The sequence below is a fragment of the Miniopterus schreibersii genome (genome assembly GCF_964146895.1).
Source record: "Miniopterus schreibersii genome assembly, chromosome: 4".
In the NCBI taxonomy this organism is placed as follows: domain Eukaryota; kingdom Metazoa; phylum Chordata; class Mammalia; order Chiroptera; family Miniopteridae; genus Miniopterus; species Miniopterus schreibersii.
In genome coordinates, this window is record NC_138105.1 from 27,363,975 (window position 1) to 27,385,706 (window position 21,732).

General features: G+C 42.0%; 1 protein-coding gene across 11 annotated transcripts in view; it reads right to left on the reverse strand.

Moving 5' to 3' along the window:
• The window catches only part of TRRAP (transformation/transcription domain associated protein), a 116,382-nt gene that overhangs the window by 70,105 nt on the left and 24,545 nt on the right, over positions 1 to 21,732 (reverse strand). For 10 of the 11 annotated variants that reach the window (XM_081136855.1, XM_081136853.1, XM_081136847.1 and 7 more), the window contains exons 14-28: positions 21,373 to 21,607; positions 20,351 to 20,717; positions 20,163 to 20,260; positions 19,238 to 19,432; positions 18,646 to 18,837; positions 16,638 to 16,803; positions 14,061 to 14,317; positions 11,809 to 12,009; positions 8,643 to 8,794; positions 6,842 to 7,041; positions 5,333 to 5,550; positions 5,006 to 5,203; positions 4,136 to 4,396; positions 3,610 to 3,771; positions 1,361 to 1,457 (exon numbers count right to left, since the gene is read on the reverse strand). In XM_081136855.1, the coding sequence (XP_080992981.1) occupies positions 1,361 to 1,457; positions 3,610 to 3,771; positions 4,136 to 4,396; positions 5,006 to 5,203; positions 5,333 to 5,550; positions 6,842 to 7,041; positions 8,643 to 8,794; positions 11,809 to 12,009; positions 14,061 to 14,317; positions 16,638 to 16,803; positions 18,646 to 18,837; positions 19,238 to 19,432; positions 20,163 to 20,260; positions 20,351 to 20,717; positions 21,373 to 21,607 (2,999 nt within the window). The remainder of the gene's footprint in view (positions 1 to 1,360; positions 1,458 to 3,609; positions 3,772 to 4,135; positions 4,397 to 5,005; positions 5,204 to 5,332; positions 5,551 to 6,841; positions 7,042 to 8,642; positions 8,795 to 11,808; positions 12,010 to 14,060; positions 14,318 to 16,637; positions 16,804 to 18,645; positions 18,838 to 19,237; positions 19,433 to 20,162; positions 20,261 to 20,350; positions 20,718 to 21,372; positions 21,608 to 21,732) is intronic. The other variant, XM_081136851.1, reaches the window with a different exon arrangement.

A 21,732-nucleotide genomic window follows, 5' to 3' on the forward strand; every position in this document is an offset into this window, starting at 1 on the left:
TAGCCTGCCAGGAAGGCCATGACAAATCTTACACTGTCCAGATAGGAGGGAAAAGGGCTGAAGAGGGAACAAACGGGGTCCTCACTGACACTGCTGCCCCCACAACATCTTCATATACAGTGAGCATGGCTGACATGCAGGTAACTGCATACTGAATTCATACAGAGGGCATGGCCTTGAACTCCGGTGATGAACAGACACACACAGCCAGGCTCCTCTCCACTACTCATATCTAATCAGGCAGCCTCCTCCCAACTGGAGAGGTTAAAGGCTTTGAAAATACAAATATTTTGAGGAAAGAGACACACCTCAATCCTATGTTTGTTAGGAGAACATCCTAGTAAGAGGAATGACCATGTTTGCTAATAGGAATGTATGAGGGGCACCCCAAAGGAAAAAACCCCACAGAAGAAGTGAGAAGCTGGCAAACATCCCTGCTCTGCACCTCCCTCACTCTGGATTACTGTGTCTTGAACACCCCAGCCCCATGCTCAGGTATTATGATCTCTGTGTCTCAGCTCCTCTACTGCTAATTCAAGGAGTCTTACAATATTTTACTAAGGGTATAAATATCAACAAATGAAGAGACAAAGTCAACTAAAAAAAACGTGTATTAGGCCCGGCCAGTGTGGCTCAGTGGTTGAGCATCGATCCAAGAAACAGGTCATGGTTCGATTCCCAGTCAAGACACATGCCCGAGTTGCAGGCTCGATCCCAGTAGGGGGCGTGGAGGCAGCCGATCGCTGATTCTCTCCCATCATTGATGTTTCTATCTCTCTCCCTCTCCTTTCCTCTCTCTGAAATCAATAAAAACATATGTTTTTAAAAAAACCAAAAAACTTGTATTGCATATTTATTTACAAAAAAGGGGGAAATAACTGTTTCTAAGCACAAGGGTGAGTACTGATATACTGTATTTTCCTAAACTTAGCTAAACACTTTGCTAAACACTGGTAACTAACATTCATGAAAACCTAAAAACAGTAGGATTCTCAAGTGGCTTCTGAATCATTACAAAGTCTATAAAGAATGTTGTATATCTTACTATATACTGAGTTGGATGGAAATGGCAATATATGAATGGTATGACAGCTCTCTTAAACCAGAATATTAGATTTATATGATAACTATAAAGAGTTTATTATAGAGTAAAACCCAGTTTAATACAGAGTAAAAAATAATTTAAACCCTAACAATCTATATAACCCCTTGACATCTCATTATCTAGTTTGATAAATATAGTTTTTTATCCTGCCTTAAAAACAACATAAAAAGCCAAAAAAATAGACAACAAAAAAAGGCCACTGTCCCCTTTCACTTTTGTCCCCAGTTAACTTGTTTCAGATTTATATGAACTTACTTAGTGCTGCAATTCGCAAAGGCACAAGTGATGGAAGGCTTTTGTAACAGGGCAGCTTTGTTAAAGCTGAATCTTCAGCCTCGCACAAATTCAAAAGCTGCAGAAGATAAAGCAATTTTATTTAGCCTGCTCTTACGGTAAAGACATAATAACCTTGCAAATAAAAGAACACAGCAATCTGCCACATGCCCCACAATACAATTAACAACTGACAAACTAAACTCAAATCCTAAAGAATTTAAGTACCAAATGTGACTGAGCTTCCTTATTGTAAAGGAAACTCAGTCAACCTCATTAGTAAAATAAATTCTTACACACTTTCTCACCCACTGATACCATAATGTTTTTTCTTTACACAGAGAATTACTTTATCTAACTGCAAATTCCACAATGGCAGGTACATCTCCTCCTTGTTCAGAACTGCTTCCCAATGTCTTGAGCCAGTGCTCAGCAAATGTATGCATTGTAATTCAAATATCTGAGTGGTAATACCCTTTTTCTTTGCAAGTTCAGAAAAGCATAAATAAGGAAGTTGAAAGTGACTGGTGATACTGTAACTCAGAGATTCCAGGGGAGATCCTTCTGACATTTTACCATACCAGTATATCTTATATATCTAATATCTAAAATACAACATATAGTGTTTTATTATTTCCCCATTCTATTTACATCTTCGAAAAATGGTATAGACTATACCATTTTTTTTCCTTGAAGATTCCCACCTAGTAAAAAATTTGAAACAGCAGAAAAGGATACACGGTGAAAAGCACTTCGAGCCACCCCTTATCCCACTCCCCTAGGAAGTCACCACATACTCCCCTTATATATAAAAGTGTGTACACACACACACAGATATAAATGCCTATGTCTATAGGTAACTACAATATAAGCCAGAGTTCCAAACCTGCCCACCTACCAGAATCCCCTGGGAAGCTTTCAAGAAGATAGATTCCCAGGTCTGACCCCAAATCTACTGAACCTGAATCACTGGAGAGAAGACTCAAGAGTCTCTATTTTTCAAAAGATCCTCATGTTTTGTTGCAGCGAGCACACTGATACACACTTAGAAAACCAGTTTCATTCCCCAAGATTCATCATTCAACACCACCAGGTTCTGCTCTGAAACTTAGTGAGGAATTTTCCATGCAGGTTAAAATGCATCTGCCTCTAGAATCACAGAGAAGCTGTCCTCCCACTTTCTGGTGGTTCTGCTGGACCCTCAGTCAAGTTTTATGAGCGATGACTCTTTATACCTTTATATAAGGTATGAAAGATCAAAGCTAGACCACATGATCAAATGACCCTATGTCCAAGCAAACACACACAGGACTTAAAAAAATCAAGAGGTAAGTTTTCATAATTGGAAATTCAGACTAAGTGTGCATCATGACGAATTTGCTTCCTTAGGACTTTTACCTCAGTTTACTCTGACAATGCCTGTGGGACTATGAGTAATGTCTTAAAAAACTTCAAATTGGGACTGGTCACCAGACTACTACTATATTCTAAGAATTAATGCTTATAATTTGACTATCTAAAGTTTAATTTCTGTTTATTACTAATATCACCACACACTAGAAAGTTTACAGTGACAATTACTTGTCAGATGTCATCTGCCTCTGCCCATTATCTTGAGTCAAAGTGGCAAGTCCACTAAACAACATGAGAACCCAACAGGACAGGGCAGTGATTAGGGCCCATGCCCTAAAATAACAGTCATGGTTCCCACCTAAGATCTATAGCTTCTCTGCTGTGGACTTACGTGTAGAACAAACTTTCAAGCTCAGTTTCTGCATCTGTAAGAGGTCAGAGCTACAGAGGACATTCATGTTCTCAACAGTGCATGGCACATTTAAGTGATTAATAAACTCAGTAGGCTGGCACTTGCTCTGTGTCGTCTTATTCTGGGCACCAGCGGATGGGACAGCGACTAAAGTAGATGGTACAGTCTTAGCTCCAGATAATAGCCTGAAGACCCTGAAGAGCAAGCTTCCCTTAGAGAGCTAACGGAGTTCAAAGAACGCAGGAGACACTCACATTTTGTTGAACATCTGCAGTCACCATGCCCAACTTCACCCCAATCCCATATGTAACACACCTGTGCAGAGCGCTGTGCCAGGCTATTGCTGGTTGCCTGTGGTCACCTCCCAGGCCTTCTCTGAATGCTGCCTGACCAGTCTTCATGCACAAAGACAGGTTACCAGACACAGTCATCACCATCCACACCACGCGTACCACCACCCCCCTACCTCTGTGTAGAACACCTTATGCTCCACCACGTTAAGATCCATTGTGAAGAGCCTGGGCTGCAATGTGGTACAGAACGTGTTCCCCTCCATCAGGCCAATCTGGGCATTGGCAGGCTGGTGTCTGAGCAAATGCTTCTTAGGTGGGACCATATCCTGGAGCACCTAGGACAGGCAAGGAGGAAGCACGACTAACCACCTGCCCCTCAAAAAGCAAATACTTCTCATCACAATATTCTAAAACAATTACCAATTTGAAAACCATGAGATGAACGGTTATTACAGACGTCTTTTAGTAAGGTGACAGAGGATACGTTTCATGAGGCTTCAGAGTAACCTCTCTTAAAACAAAAACAAAACTACCAGATTGTGCTCTACTGACCCAGGAAACCAGCCTTCTATTCTCTTGACACTGTCAATTACCAACAAAAAATTATAAGTTATGTATCCTCTACATCTCAGATTTGAAGGGGAGAGAGTCTCAAAAGTTTTGCTCAAGTTACCCTAGTTCTGGTCATAGAAATCTCACCTCTTTATGGGGTTCCATTATCACCGTCACACTTTTCCCGGTAACCTGGGCCAAAACTTGCAGTGAATGCATAGCCTGTTTTCTCACAGTGGAATTTGGAGAGGTGACTTCTCGAACCAAGTCATGTGTTACATGGTGAAAAGACTTTTCCTGAGCTGCCACAATCTCTTCTGCTCTCTCCTCGTCTTTTAAAGGTGTCGCACACCTCATTAGAAGCTGCTCCAGGGTGGTTTTGGCCATGGCAACTGCGCCATTGGAAACCTGCAGGCCAGGGACTCCTCAGATCAAAAAGGAAATGCTGCTGCCCAGGGCACCCGCATCTCCTGTCCAACCTGCCTGCCATAAACACTGTCTCTAGGGGCGTTCACGCCCCTCGTGCCAGCTAATTTAATAAGACTACTTCATAATCTTCATTAGGTACTTAGTAGCTAAATCACCTTACAGATAATTCCTGTTTGTCATTCAGAAAAGAAAATGTGGATGCAGCCGTGATCTTTATATTTACCAGATAAGCTGTTTGAGTGACATCTGCATATAGGTCCATAAAGAACGCAGCTTCTGTAGAAACGTTTGGAGCATGTGCACTATTGAGTCCCAGGGCAAGACTGGGGATAGTGCTTCCTTCACAGGCCACAGATGTACTGTGGTAAGTACTCTAGCTTCTGACTGTTCCTTATGAGGGCAGATAGGTATGTGATAACCAGAGAAAGCTTAGAGGTGTTCTGACATGTCCTTTTTATTAAAGATAATGTTATGAAACCTAAGCTTTTTAGAAGAGCAAATTTGCAGAACTGACTCATGCTAACTATTCTCCAGGCAAATCAGCTTCTTGAGACAGCTTGGTTAGGTTTGGAGCCACCCATCACTTACCTCTCCAGTTAAGTCCATCATGACAAAGAGAAGCGCTTTGAGGAATGTCTGCTGGTTCTGGAGAACCCAAGTAAGAGGCAGCCGCTCCATGAGAAATTTAATGGACACCACACCCCCCAGCTTTGCATACCAGGCCTGCTCATAACAACACGCACACAAGCGTTCCACAATGTAAGAAAACAGAGGCAGCTGGCATGCCTGGAGAGAAAAACACACACAAACCTTAATGTGTTACTGCAGTTCTTAAACTAGCAGTTTCTAGAATGACTGACTACCCTCAGGCACAAACACCCCCCAAATAAAAGACAGTCCTCAATCCATCCTTACCCTCTCCTTTGAGCCCAGGATGATACTTGCAACATCAAATATCACAGCAAGAGCCACCTCCCCGATCTTGCAAAGTTCCTTTTCTTCATATGCCATACAAATAGCTATGGCGTCAATGAGAACCAAGGGATCCATTCCTTTCGACCCGTTTTCCTCACTGTGAAACATGGCTGTGCTGGGCTGGCTGCCCACCTGGTAGCAAGGCAGCAAGAAAGGACCTGGAGAGCACAGGGAGCATGAGAGAGGAGAGCGTACCCACACCAACATTCTTGTCCCTCGAGCTGCACAAGTACCTCATTCTTTTCTTTGTGGTTAGGAACTCAATACTTTAGACCAACTTCTGTTAAACTGCAATTATTTATAAACTAAGGAATCTGATTCGCACTAAAGTAATTTTTCTAAATGTTTTCCATTATACACTGTATTATTTTCAGATTTTCTCAATCATAACTCAAAAATGTACTAATTTAAAATGAGAAACACAATCCAGTGCCTTCTTTTTAAAAAGTCATTAAACAGGCCAAGGAGCAGAGCATGGGAATGACTATGGGTGACCCTCTGGACATTCCTGACATACAAATAACAATCAAAAGCAATCGCATCCAGCTATGACACCCAACGCACATGCAGAGAACAATCTGCCAGCTACTATTAATTAATGCCTCACAGGTACCCAGTGCCAGAAAGCTGGGAATTAATAAGAAGCTTACAGGTCTGCTGGAAAGCAGAGGAAACACTGAGAAACAATCGAAGTGCTAAATTATATAGTAGTAACTGTTCAGGCCAAGAAGAGTTGACAGGAGGAAAGTTCTACATGTTCTGCAGTGCTGAGAGAAAGCCACTCATCGTTCCCCAGGGTGAGGGGCTCTGAGGCTACAAACTAGAGCAGTGCTACTCAAGTGTGTCCACTGGTCTGGGAAGTTACAAAAATTGGGAGTAAGTGTTCGGAAACTTACATAGCACTAGGCAGTGCCGTGACAGTCTTACTGTCTTTTACCAAAGCACCAGTCTGCAATGGCTTAAAAATAAAACCAAGGAAACAAAATCGGTCCTTCACACCCAGAGCCTGAGAACCCCTGCAGCACAAGCAAGCAGCCAGTCCAGGCAAGAGAAAAGGCAGGAGCAGAGATGAGCACTGCAAGGGAAACCAAGGAGCTGGCTGAAGAGAGGTGGCGCTGGAAAATGCCATGGAGGAAGATCAGCAATGAGTGTAACTGCAAACTATCTCTGTTTCACGCATCTAAGACTACTCATCCCCCATTTTTCATAAAAAACAAAGGGCCAAAATATTGAGTGTATTTTATAGCTAATCCTTGGAAAAAATTTTCACATTAATACAGCCTCCATTGCTGAAATGCCAATGATCTTTTTCAATGTAAGTAAGTGGAAAATTAGAAAACAAAGGCCAAAAATCAATCAGCCAAACTCAGCTTCTCTGAAACACCACCATGTCCTGACCAAGTTTTTGACCTAATGAAGTCAAATAACCAGTTCCTCTGCCCCACTCACCACACTGCTGGGCAACTGCCACCATTGTGTAGTGGCGGATCAGGCTGGCCACAAAGGGCAGGGCGCTGGGCCGAAGATCTTTAATGACAGCAGACATGAATGCCCCGGTCAGAGCCTGCTCAAATGTCTTCCGAGCTGGAGTGTCTTGCGCTTTGTAGCGATGTGATATGATGACATTAGGTATGGTCTTTTCTGTAAAACTGGAAGACAAAATTAAATCCACCATCACAATACTGTATGGTTCCATCTGTATGGTGTCCAGAAAGGGCAGATTTAGGGAGACAGGAACTAGACTAATGGTTGCCTGGGGCTGGGAATGGGGCTTAACTCTAAATGGGCATGGAGGGATCTTACTGGGGTTACGAAAATGTTCTAAATCTGAGATATATTTGCAACACTCTATTAAAGATCATTACATTGAAACACTTGAAGTCGATGAATTTTGGATATATAAAGTATACCTCAATGAAGTTGTTAAAAAGAAAGAGAGCCACCATTTTTTAATCATACCAATACTTCAATCAGGAAAGCACCATCAATAAACATTATAAACAGCAGATAAAACTGAAGACAGACAGGATATTTACATTGTCTCAAACTATCTCCCACTAATTACTTATGAACTACAAGTCGTACAAATAACAGCCTGACAGTGGAGACAGGGCTGACGACACTCTCACCAGTGGGAGAAGCCAACATCAACCAGCCCGAGGGGGCCATGGGAAGAACGCTTCTGGGGAGGGCCTTCCAGCAGACATGCACAGTCTGAATCGAATCGTGACGACACAGACAAGCCCACACTGGAGATATTCTATAAAGTAACTGGTCTGTATTTTCCAAAAGCGTCAATGTCATTAAAGATTTTTAAAGGCCAATTAACTTTTTTTCTACAAATTCATCTATTTTGTTGAAATTTAAAATTTTATCAAGCAAAGTGGTTGCTCCTAACTGCTTAATATCAAAAACTTCTGGAATGCCACGGGCTTTTTACTTCTGACACTGGCTACCTGTGCCCCTCTCCTTCATGCTTAGGAAGGAAGGAAACTTTGCTCTCCTTACCTGGCAGGAATCGGCCTCTGCATTTACGGAACCTGTCTACCGTGTTTTCGTCTCTTGCTCATTTCTTCTCATCCTTTTCTATTTTGTTTACTTTGTCATACTTTTTCTCATTTTTAAAACAAGTATTTAGCTCAATTTGACATTTGTTCTTTTCTATTATGATTTTTAGCAACTTTCATGAGGTATAATTTATATACTGCAGAATTCATTTAATTATATGGGTCAATGAGTTTTAAATCCCTACAGTTGTACAACCATCCACTATCCAATTTTAAAACATGTCACCCCGAAAAGTCAATCCCTCTCCCACCCCCAGGGCAACCACTGACCGCAACCTAAATTATAGGAGCAAAATACAAATATCACATGACAAGTGCTTGGAGAAGGAAAATATTGCTATGGACTGGAAAAGCAAAAGACCCACTGAGTACGCATCACATGACAGGCACTGTGACTATAATGGTGAGCAGAGAGGAGAGGACGGAGTATGACCCTTGGTTCTTGAAACTTCCATGAGGAAGCAATCGTAAAGACAGGCGACAACTGAGGTAAATTCTAATACTCAAGCACCCAAGTTGTCCTATTTTCTCTAAAAGCCAACAGAAGCATTACTAGGCAAATAACATGTTTTCCTAACTAGAAGGAACATGCTCATAACACTAAGAAATCTTGGTGGTCTTCTCCATCCCTCATTCCTAAGGCAAGAGATACCCAATTGCAGAGAATTAAATCACCAACATACTTAGGATGTGCAAGGAGCTGGTAGAGAGCATGTTTATTGTCCTCTAGGCTCATCATTGCCACCAGGAAGCACTTGATCACCTCCCACGCCTGCCTCCGGTAGTAGGGCTCAGTGTTGGCACTTTTCAGGCAGTCCAGAGCAGTTTCAATGGCCTACAATGACAAAGAAACACAACAACTATAGTCATGAATTACATGACTTTGAAAGGCTTTCACTGAAAGTATTTGCAACACCCAAAGGAATCTTAATGCATATTTTCCCTCGAAGTGAGCACAGTGGGCCTACACAGGGTAGCAGGTACTCACCAAGTAAAAGCTCCGGAGAAGGCAATGGAAGTACCATGAATAAGGATCTGCACCATTCAAATTAAAATGTAAAATGAAGTTTACTAATTTTGTGCTTGAACAGCCAATGGGAGGTTCCAAAAATTAAGTGAGCTCAGAAGAGCCCTTGTGGTGGGTTTGTTGGATTAAACTAGATACCGAGTCATCTACACATTTATCAAGGTCCTCAAGAAAATAAGGAACTTTGTGCAGACCACAGACTTTCCAGTGTCTAAGTTCAAAATTAAAAGACAACTTTCCTAAGCTTTCACTAAATTCATCTTTAAAAGAAAAAAAAGTTGGAGCATTTTTTCTCAATGTGTTGAGATTTTGCTTCCCAGCAATTGTTGACAATTTGGCTCAAATAAACTCACGAAACTTCTTTTAAAGGTTTCACTGTTTCTTACATTGAGATGTGTGGCCCTATGGTTAAACATGGGCATTGTTAAAAATTAAATTATAGGAAGTTGTGCTGGGGGAGGGGATATGTGAACAATGAACTTTCTGCTCAATTTTGCTCTGAAGCTAAAACTGCTCTAAAAAATGAAGTCTATTTTTAAAAAAGAAGAACCCTGTATAGCTGCACTCACTCACCTTCAACCTTTCCGTTTCAACAGATTTGACCAGGATGGCAGGGGAGGCACAATCACACACAAAAATAATAGGAGACCTTTAACAGCCAAGATAACAACTTAATGATAATTATGTACATATATATCAAAGAACTAATCTACAGCAAAGAGTACAGATTTATCCAGGCTCTGTGTGAGGAGCCAGAGAAGGAGCCGACAGGGACGGAGCCCTGCCCTCCAGACCGAGCCAGGCGCCAAAGCACACATGGCCACACACCACCCAGCGGTGCATCTGAGTCTCCTGGGGCACTGCAGAACTCTCCTTTCTCCTACTGCCTCTAATCTGGTCATTAATAGGTAATAAATCATGTGAGAACAATTTTAGAAATCTTATTTTTAAGAATCAACGTAAGCTATAAGCCAATTACCCACCAAAAAACATAAAGGACTGTAAAGTATGCCAAAAGCAGGATTGTTTTAATGGAAATTCACTGGCACTGGGCTTGGCCTCGTTGCTCATTCCCATTGCCTAGTCGACTCCTTCAGCTCACTGAGGTGTGCCACAGCCGAGGATGCTGCCTGCTGGGAAAGGAGCTCCACAAGCACCATGAAGTTTCCACATGGTCCAGGAAGACTGTGGAAGCCTATCCTCAATACCTGGTTTCTCCCATCCTAGCTGGTGAAATACTGCAATTTGCAACAACATAGATGGATCTTGAGAGCATTAAGCTAAGTAAAATAAGTCAAAATACAAAAGGACATGATTTCACTCATACATGGGACAGAAAACAAAAAGCAACAAACAAACAAAACAAACAAAAAACCCCATGGATACAGACAACAGAATGCTGGTTACCAGCAGGGGAGGAAGTGGGGGAAGAACCGAAAGGGTAAAGGGGTCAAGTATACGGTGATGAAAGATTAGACTTCGGGTTGTGAGCACACAATAGAGTTTACAGAGGTCATATTGTAAAGTTGCACACCTGAAATTTCTATAATATGATTAACCAATGTTATCCTGATAAATTTAACCAAAAAAAAACAAAATGTGGGTGAATTCTTTTCCAGACAGGTAACCATGCCAAGTTGTACAATATGAAGCAACTGGATAGATCAGAGTTAGCCTAAGCGAAGGGAAGGCTTTGAGTTATCCAGGGCCATCAAACGATGGTTTAAGGCCAGATTTGCAAGGAGCTCAGGAATCCCAGCTGACATGGGCTTAATGAAATGGCTGAGTTGCTCAAATATACATAAAAGTCTACTCTAATGCACTTTTTAAAATACTCAATATATGAGAGCTAGATAAATGTTATGAATAGAGCCTGGCCGGGCGTGGATCAGCAGTTGAGCATCGGCCTAGGATCCAGGAGATCGTGGTTCGATTCCCGGTCAGGACACATGCCTGGGTTGTGGGCTTGATCCCCAGCAGGGGGCATGCAGGAGGCAGCCGATCAATGACTCTCTCGTCATTGATATTTCTTTCTCTCCCCCTCTCCCTTCCTCTCGCTGAAATCAATAAAGATATATTTTTTTTTAAAAAGTTATGAAAAGACATAGCCACAAAGTCTATATATAATACAAGGTGGAAAAAAGGCTGGTCATACAATAAAGAGGAAAATTCAAATGCAACAATGTAGATTACAATTAAATAGAATAAAATGTGTGTAACAAAGGACTAGGAGGCTCAATGAGGTGAAGGGGGAACAGTCTTCAACGAGGATAAAGCCAAAGTAGCTCAATGGAGCACTCTGCAAGACATTGGGGACACGGTTTGTTCATTTTTTATGCAATGAAAAGTGTTCTAGAGGGTATGTAGAGAGAAACCAGAGAGCTGCTCACAATTGACTAAGGAGCCAGGAAAGACAGCAGGAGCTGTTTGGATAGAGGATAGGAGAAAACTAGGTGCTCTGGAGTGACCGGGATGAGAGACAAGATTGCAATTAGCATGGGTTCTAAATGACATTTGAGGTAAAGCCCATTAGGCATCAAAACAGACTAAGTTCCAGGGCCAGGTAAGGCAGGGTGTCACCTTCTGGTCCCTCAGGAAAGATGGAACTGCTCAAGGGTCCAAAGCCTCAGGGGCAACACCCCTCCCAGTGGTACGAAAGCTCCCTCACCTACCAAGGTGGTCTCCAAATAAATCTCATTCTACTTTGAGTTAGAAATTCCCTCCCAAAAAAGGACATGTTTTATTCACATATTTTCAAATAGAAATTCTTAAAATGAAACTTATAGTATCTTTAAGCAGCTCCCAGAGACCTCCAAATTTACCTTCTCCATTGGGAGCTGAAGAGATGCTTTACAATCGGAAAACTCCACTGTAATACTGGGGCCTTGAACTTCAGTCAAAACATAGTGCAGCTTCTGGGATTCCTTTAACATCTTCCTGTTACTGCCACCAAATTTACCAAGTACACGATAGGCCACGTGAGAAATGCTATCAGCAGGATTGCGTAGAGTGCGCCATAAAGCCTACAAATCAACATGCTTTCATTAAAATCCTTTCAAGGTAAGGCATTCACATGGTTCACAAATCAAAATCCAGAAGTTATAAAAGACTCTACAGCAAAATGTCTTCCTTACATCTCTTTCCCCCACACACATTCCCCTTCTTGGGGGAACCACGGCTATTGATCTTGTGTATTCTCCCAGAGAATGTTCGTCTTTACAAAATCACGTATGTAAATATAAACATTCTTCCATGCTCCCGAAACACAAGCAGTAGCATACAGTAAATACTGCAGAGCTCAAAAGCAAGAAAACTAAGCAATACGTAGTTTAGGCATCTTTACAAAATGGGATTGGGAGGAGCACAGGGGGAAATGCGATTTACTGGTAAATTCTCATCCTGGGGTTAGATGGTAAGTTCTCAGGTTTTTATTTCTATTATTAGGTTTTATAACTTCAAAACATGATATATAAATTATCTCATACATTTCAAACCCCACATTAGGAAGGATGGCAAAGGGAGGAATTGTGGATCCTGCTAGGACCTGCCATTATAGGAATAGATAACATGTACCTTGTACTTACAATTAGTAAATGAAACACACACACTCAACTGTTTCAAAAAACTGTCAATTTTCCCAGCTAAATTATTGTATTGAAAATTACAAAAGCTCATTATTAAAGTCTATGTCTTAAATCACCTTCTGAAGCAATGCCCAACATTAGTGTCCAGCAATAATCAACAGAAAATCTGGGTACTTTCCTCTAGAGCAAAATTCCAGTTTCTCTTATGTTCCTGTAGGTCCAAAGAGGCTTCGCCTTAATGATTGCTAAGAAGTGTTGTCTAAGTCCCCTCACCTTTAACCCCTCTACCTGGCCCACCCAATCCTCACATATCTTCTGAAGTGACCTCTGCTTGACTCCCCAGGAGGCGCAGGCAGTGGGAACGAGAGCTTCTGATCTCCCGATGCTCATGTAGACTTAGCTGGTTGATGGGGCTAAAGTGAGGCGGCTTATCCCACCTGTCTAGTGGGTGGGTTACTGTGCCTCCAAAAGCAGACTGGACCCTGTCTCTCCCCAGAGCTGTCTGCCTCAGAGAACTGCAAGAGGCCAGAGAACCCCTCCCTGCCTCCTCCTCTCACACGGTGCTCACCCACACCTGGGTCAATTCTTCCAAGTTGCCATCTCTAATCTACTCTGTCCAAAGACTTCTGTCCTTTAGGAGTTACTGAGTCCCCATCATATAAAGCTGTCAGAACTCTGATCCCAGCTTGGGGTCAGATACTGTATGCTAATGGGGCCCACATGATTAACAGGGAGCCTAAACCTCTAACAATTACCAACCGCATTACAAGTCAATAACAGCAACAAAACAAAATGGAAAAACCTGATATGACATATGAACTCTAATGAACAAAAGTTATACAGTGCTGCCTGGCGTTGTGGCTCAGTTGGTTGGAGTGTTGTTCCATACACCAAACATTTGCAAGGTTCGATTCCTGGTCAGGGCACATACCCAGGTTGCAGGTTTGATCCCAGTCAGGGCATGTGCATGAGGCAACTGATTGATGTTTCTGTTTCTCTCTCTCTCTCCCTTTCTTCCTCTCTCTAAAAAAAAATTTTTTTAAGTGTTTAAAAAATATCTACATATAAAAATATTTGCAGACAGCTATGCCTTCCCTTAGGAATCTGCATCTCTTTACTGCGTAGCTCAAGACCTTTTATGAACAAAGAAAGGATCTCCTGGAAGCAACCGTGGCCATAACCCCTGCCTTTGTAAGTCATCAACTAAATGAGAAAATAACACCTGTAAAGCCTCCAAAAACGGGGGCAGTACTGAGAAACAAATATTCACGCAATACTGACAGTATTTCTTTACATCTTTTCATAAGCCAGAAGATGCAAAAAGTAAGTTGAAAGCTTCACCACTGCATCCTCCAGACAGTCCACCCCTGAGCACGGAGAGCTCAACGGTGGCCCGGCAGTGCCGGAAACCACTTGCCTAAAATCCTGTTAAGAACGAGATACATGAGCACCTAACGCCCTCTGCTGGTGCTTAGGAGAACCAGACTTACCTGCATGAGCTCTGCTCGTACTGGCTGAATGTGGTCATACAGGAAATCGGGCTGCAGGTTGTCCACACACAACTCCAGAGTCCGCAGGCCTTGGCTGACCAACGTCTGAGAGCCATTGAGAGCAGACACCAAGGGATCCATTAACATGGGCAGATACGGCAAGAGAGAGCTCAGCCGCACGGGCACGGTGAGACACAGCTCCACGAAGAGATCCTTCATGTGCTGCTTATGCAGGCCGCTCTGCAACATGTTCAGCCCTAACAACAGGGTGTGAGGCAGTCAGAGACAGAAGTTACCTTCCGAACACTGGCCAAAGTTAACTGTACAAAATAACTGGTACACCTTTTACTATATACATCAACGTGATGATAGGAAGAGTTTTTTACGCCTTATAAGCTACTATATTAACTAGCTAAACCTATTCTATAACTGCATCCATGATCCCCTTTGTCTGTGCTAGTCATAGTGACAACAGCAGACTGCATATAATTATTATATATTAAGTTATAGTTATAATATTATGCTCTTGTAATATAGCTAATATTATACATCAACCTTTTAATAATGTTACACTATTAGTAAGTCCAATCTAAAGACACAGACTTATGATATGAGACATTTATCTCAAGTTTGAGGTTTACAATTTTACATCGTCTTTCAAGTTTCCAGTAGACCAGTTGATGTTTATGCTCTAAAATATAAATATTTTTCCAAACAGTCACTTTTGGTTTTTTTATTGGTTGGTTTTAAACTCTTTTTTAAATACTTTTTTTTTAATATGTCTTTATTGATTGCAGAGAGAGGAAAGGAAAGGGAGAGAGAGAGATAGAAACGTCAATGATAAGAGAGTGATTGATCGGCTGCCTCCTGCACGCCCCCTACTGGGGATGAGCCCGAAACCCAGGCATGTGCCCTGACTGGGAATCAAACCCCAATCACCTGGATCATAAGTCACTGCTCAACCACTGAGCCACACTGGTCAGGCTTAAATATGTTTTTACTAATTTCAGAGAGAGGAATGGAGGGGGGAGAGAGACAGAAACATCAATGATGAGAGTCACTGATCAGCTGCCTCCTGCACACCCCTCTCTGGGGATAGAGCCTGAAAGCTGGGTATGTGCCCTGACTGGGAATCGAACTGCAACCTCCTGGTTCAAGGCTCAACCACTAAACCACACAGGCCAGGTCACTTTGTTTTTTTATAGAGAGGAGCCTCCTTCTTATAAAGCCAAACTCCCCACTCTTCATGAGGATAACCAAGTATTTACTGAGCTCCTTCCTAACTGACACAAGTCAGGTCAAGACTGGTTCAGAGCGCTTAGAGGCAAGCTAGAAAGAGGAAAGCATGGGACAGCAGACCCAACACAAGGTGCATCCCAAGTACTGTAGGTTGAGCGGAGCCCAGAGAGGAGCTGACGGGGAAGGCATCCTAAGGGAGGAGGAGCAGGATGAAAAGGAGGAAAGGCTAAATCTCCAGGAGAGCATCTGCTTGAACAAAGCTGGGTAGGGAGAGATGAGCTTGGGGACAGCACAGAGTGTGCAGGAAGAAATCAGACTGAGGGGAGCAGAGGACTCAGGTTGAGAATTGCCGAAAGATGGGGTTAAATATGAATAACGGAGCCTGATTACGGTAAGCACCTTGCCTGGTGAACTTACAACCATGTTACATTCAATATCTAAATACGTATTTCCCAGTTGCCTTCTGGATATACTATGTTGTAAACGGCTTCTCTTTAAAGAATTTGCAAAGAAAATACAGAAGATTTAATCCCTTGCCAAGATGCCAGGAGCTCAGCCTTACAAAAACACAAATTCCACCCTGGCCAAGTAGCTCAGTTGGTTAGAGCGTTGTCCCAATATGCCAAGGTTGTGGGTTCAATTCCCAGTCAGGGCACACACAAGAATCAACCGACAATGCATAAATGAGTGGAACAACAAATCGATGTCTGTCTCTCTCCCTCTCTCAAATAAATAGATAATTTTAAAACAACAAAACTACAAATTCCTAAGATAGTATTTCTAATCAGTTCACACCCATAAACACTGAATGGACTCAAGATCGATCCCCTTTAGCTCTATATCTTAAAAGCATTCCTAATTACACAGAAATTATAGAATTCTGGTTGTGCAAATTAGCAACTGAATAAAAACATAAACTTACAAATCAGCTTTATAACTTGCTTTTTCCCTTCTTGTTCTGATTCTCTCTCAAATCTAGAGATTTCTGATCTTACAAAACCACTACAAACAACTTTCTTTCCAGACTCGCTTACCAAATGCTATAAAAGCACAACCAAGTCCTAAATGAGGAAACTAAAACCTCCCACCTCCCATTCAACTCTGACTATAGAGGAAAAGCCCAGAACTGAATGAGGGGGTCCTTTCAAAGTCCCACAGACTTTAAAGAGAGTGGAACATAGGGACTGGGGGGGGGCTTTCTCTCTCTGTGGGGGACATGCATATATATCCCCTCACCATGACTTTCAATGGATACAGAGGATGAACACCAACAACCAAGGGCAGCCAGACTCAGGTACACACACGAGGCTAAAAGGTAACCAAAATCATTGCTCTGACCTTGCAAGAGGTTTGGAAGGAGAGGCAAAAATTCCTGATACAGGAGATCATGGCTACCACCCCCAATAGAGCGGAACAGGGCCCGAAGCAGCAGGAAGTAGTTATAGGGCTCTTTGGCAGTCTGTGCGAGCTCCATGGAGCTGTTCACAATCTTGTGCAGGTGGGGCTGCAGGGCAGAGAAAAGGCAGGTTAGTGGGCTCCACGTGCGGAGGGTCCACACCCTCACGCAGTGTGCTAAATATTCACTGCAGTCACACAGGAATGGAAGGTAATTCTTATAAACTTATTCCAAAAGGAAAAACAAAACTAGAACTTTCCAACTTTTATTTGACTCAAATTAATTGAGGCAAATTGTTGTTCTCTTAAAATATATGTTGGTTTCCACAAGTTTGGGTGTGAAAGAAACATTTAATAGGTTCCTGTCACTTCTGCAGTTCTTATGAATACTGTCACTCTTGTGTGAGACTAAATCATCAAACAAGATGAAAGACGTCCGTTTCCTATAACAATCTAAACGCAACAAGTAACATAAAGGAACTAAACTTTCCTATCAAGCATGTAAAGTTTGGAAGAGCCTCAAAAGACATTTAAGATAAGGTTTTGGAAGACTTGATTGAAAAATGGGTATTTCTTTAATAAAAAAAGTACTTTATGAGCTTATAGTAACTTTAATTAACATTTTAAGCCAAACTAGGTTTTTATCTTGTACTTTAAATCCTAGTTTTGACATGTGACAGATTAAATTTAACATGACACTTTTTCTGCAGGTGTATTTAAAGTGAACCATGAACTATAAACTGTTGGTACAGTCACTGACACGGTTCCAAGCTTGTTACTGTACATGGCATGACCTATTTATTTTACAGAATAAGTCAACTACATATACGTTCTCTAGACTGAAAGTTCCATGAATTTGTTCTCTATTTTTCTCGACCATCTTCCCATCAGCTTGTTTCTGTTGTTGTTCTGTACAGTTGTACCTAATGTCGGCACAAGCTGAATTATTTGAAGATACCAAGTTATTTGGACACATTACAATTACTTTTTTTTTTTTAATCAAGTATTTTTCTTTCATACTGACACACAAAAAATAATGTTAAGGTTGTTAAGAGGTTACTATGTAACTGAAAAAGACTAAGACAACCACCACATAAAAGCACAGACTACTGTTGCTTTTTATCACTATCTATACTTTTACTCTAGAAAAAAATGGATCTTGTTTACAGGTTCAAATTTTCCCCATGTGAAACATCTCTCTTCAGACTCAACTGGTGGTAATATTCGACTTTCTATAGAATCAAAATTTTGCCCTAAATGGAAGGGAATGTTTACAAGGTTTCTGTTCTGCCATCTGCCAATTTTAAAGGGTGACATGAGTAGGTTTTTACCCATTTTCTAGGTTCGAACAACTGATGAGATCAAATTATACAGGATTAGCCATCAATGAAAATGTTGGAGACACACTCCTCCAAAATCATCTTATGAAGGAACACAAAATAGTCAGAATTACTGACTTAAGCATTCCTTTCAGGGATGTTTACGTACTGCCACAGAGAATATGCACACACAAGAAACAAAGTTAAAATGGAAAACGGCTAACATATCTCAACAGATTTGAGAGGTAGATGAAGACAATTTTTTCCTTCTATATTCTTGCGTATCACTTAATATTTAAAATGAGGTCGATGTGCTTCTAATTTTACTTGTGTAATCCAGAAAAATAAATTGAATTTAAAAAAGAAAATGTGTGGTAGCAATACTAATGACAACCCACTGCCTACCACAGGAGCTTTGGAGTTTTCATTTTAAATCACCAGATGAATTAAACTCTGCTTAGAAATACATGAAACGTTTCTCACACCTCACCCTTATTTGTTGCAAATATTTTATTTCAAAGAGGACTTTACAAATATAAAAAGAACCATTCCAGTTTTTGTTCAAAAGTGAAAACAAGAATTAAACAACCAACCCTAAAACAAAGTACTGCTTGGATCTAAATAAGCTTTACCTTTAGCATTTGTTCATTTTCAGCTGCAAAGAGGGAGACTGAACCAAAGACCAACTTAAACAGCTTGAGGTACAGGTTGGAGAGCTCCACGTTGGAGCCCATTTCTGGCAGGCGATCAAGGAGATATTCCACCAGAATTGTAGCAAACAGAGCAGAGGTAGTAGGATTTGCCAAGAAGGAATTGGCAACAATCTGTCCAAACAAGAAAAGAATATAACAAAAAATAATCCCTTCCCCAAAGCAGCTTTAGGAGAAATAAACTCCAAAAATACAAAATCAAATCTGTCAGACACTCCAAGAAATTATTCACCAAAAGGAAAAAATGAAATAGACTTACTGAGCCTTGAGTGGAAAAGAGTTCGGTTCAAGTACTTAATCTGGTATTCTATTCTCGCCATCAAATGCCGAGAGCCTACTCCTAACGCATACTGAATTTCTACTAAAATTTTAATATTTCTCTAAATTTTGCTCTGAAAGCACATTCTTACACATAGTATTTAGAAAATCTTCAAAATAAACAGAACACCAAGAATTCAACACAAAAACAAATAACTTTATAATGTTGAAAGAATATAAGAAAGGAGTTTTCTACCTGAAGAGCATAATTCTTTGAGATTCTTTCCACCATATAAGGAACTGTAGTTTGAAAGATTTCTTTAAATGTTAAGGGATTCATCATTGTGAACACACCAGCAAAGTGTTCCAATACTTCCTTCTCTTCCTTCATTCTAACAGTTTGGCAGTTTGCTACTCGAATGTATGTTTGTCCATTTCCCGCTATCTGGACCTAGCACAGGGAAAAAAACAAACCATGGGCATTAAAACCAAACATCTCTGAATATATTCCATCACCTGATCAGATCAGCTGCATACTTAAAACAGAGCACTTGAATTAGATAAACGCCTCCTTGAAATCTTTCAAATTCTCTATTCTTAGCTAAATTTTAGAAAATGATTTTTTTAACCCTCACCCAAGGATATGTTTTCATTGATTTTTAGAGAGAAAGGAAGGGAGAGAGGAGGGAGCGGGGAGAGGGAGAGACAGACAGAAACATCGATGTGAGAGAGAAGCATCCATAGATCGCCTCCCGCGAGTGCCCCAACTGGGGATCAAACTGGCAACCTAGGTATGTGCCCTGAGCAGGAACTGAACCCACAGCCTTTTTTGGTATACAGGACAATGCATACACTCAGCCATCGGCCAGGGTCAGAAAATAATTTTTAAAAAAAACAATTTTGTTAAGTGTTCCAAAAAGGAACAAATTTAGTAAACCTAAATCTTATTCCTATTACATTCCATTTACACCACCTCCCCCAAAAATACACCCATTGACACTTAAAAGAATTCTCACCATAAATGCAATGCTATGCTACAGAACAAAAGCAAACTTGGGAATACAAATACTGTAGACCATCCAAAACTAATAGATCTCTCAAGGCCTATTCCATCACTAACATCTCTAATTCTAAGGGGTCATTTCCATACTCAGTACACAGGCTTGAGGGCACTTCCTTACCTGATAAATATCTAAAGCCTGCATTGCGTATTTCACAAGTTTTATGTAAATCTGAGTTTCTTTGGGCTGTAACTGCTTGTTTGGAATGAACTGAGCTTCTGGAAAAGAGATAGTATAATAAGTCAATGCAAATAAAACCCACTCTGTGCAAAACATTGTTTGCCTAAATAATTCAAGAGCATAATTACCACCCGGCGCTTTACACGATGTGATGCCCCACGTGATTGTCTTGACACCACAGACCAAGGTTTTCACCAAACTTCGACAATCTGTGACTTGAAACGTCTGCTTGTCCTCCTTGTCCTTCTCTCCTTGCTTCTCAAAGGCAGGCATAGGGGCTGGGGTCACCGGGGTGGCAGGGGTGGGGGGTGGGGGCGGGGGCGGTGCAGGGGCAGGAACTGGGGCAGGGGAGGGGGCAGGACCCGGGGCAGTGGGGGCGGCGGGCACCCCAGGCAGAGCCGCTTCCACAGCCCCGAGCTCTGACTGAGGCTTGCACTTCTTGAAAATGGCAGAGAGCTGGTACCGGGCAATGGTGTGGAATTTGAGAACGAAAACCTAACAGGATGAGAAAGTGGCGGGGAGACAAAAATCATTCCTTTTCAACAGGTCAATCACCCTGTCAAAGACAGGACAAGAAGAGCTCTCTGGAACCCCTGAAGTCAGTCTGCTTTGTGTAAAAAAGGAGAGTGTGAGGTCTTCCCCCTCTGGTGACCACAGATACAGCACTGCCTCCACGGCACCTGTGAAGACTCTGCTCAGGAGAGCTGGGGACTGGCCAGAGAGGCAAGGCCTGGGCGCAAACCAGGACTACTCCAGGGTCTGTGAGACTGCCCGCTGGCTGCAGAAATCACACTCTACCCCTTACGCACACCCCCAACTGGGCACCCTGCCAGAGATGGTCACAGCTAATTGAGCACTTTACTATATGGACCTTGCTAGGTACTGTACTAAGAGGTCTCATGTGTTGCTTTGTCTCTCACAACCCTATGAGGCAGACACTGAGTATCCCTGGTTAGAAGGGAAGTTCACCAACCCATCCATGGACACTTGGCTAGTTAATGGGTGAACAGGGATTTAAACCTAAGTGATCGAATGTCTGGGATCACCCTTGGCAATCTGGTGGCCCCATAAACTTTCCAGTAAAGCAGTGGTACAAGTTCAGCATCAAGTGGGATTAAAGAGCACAGGGACTCCTCCAGAGAGCCCGTACCTCCAGCATCCGCATCAGGACATCTCTCCCGTTGCCACTCTCCTGTTCACTCTTGGAGCGGATGCAGTCCACCAGGTTCAGCAGGAGCTTGCAGGACATGGTCTGGATGCTGCTGGGCAGGGACTCGTCATCAATGTTCTTCGCAAAGAGTTGGACGGCGAGGGAAAGGTCACTGAGGGGCAGGTGCTGACGAACGTGGTGCACGAGGTCAGCCAGAGTGCTGTAGGCAAGGGGCCTGTGGGCAGAAATCTCTGCTAGTGTGCATCTCAACATTCCCACAGGACCACATCTGCAAGCCACCCTTTCTACCACTACCTGCCCAGGAACACCACCACTGGGACAGCATATTTGGGGCACACT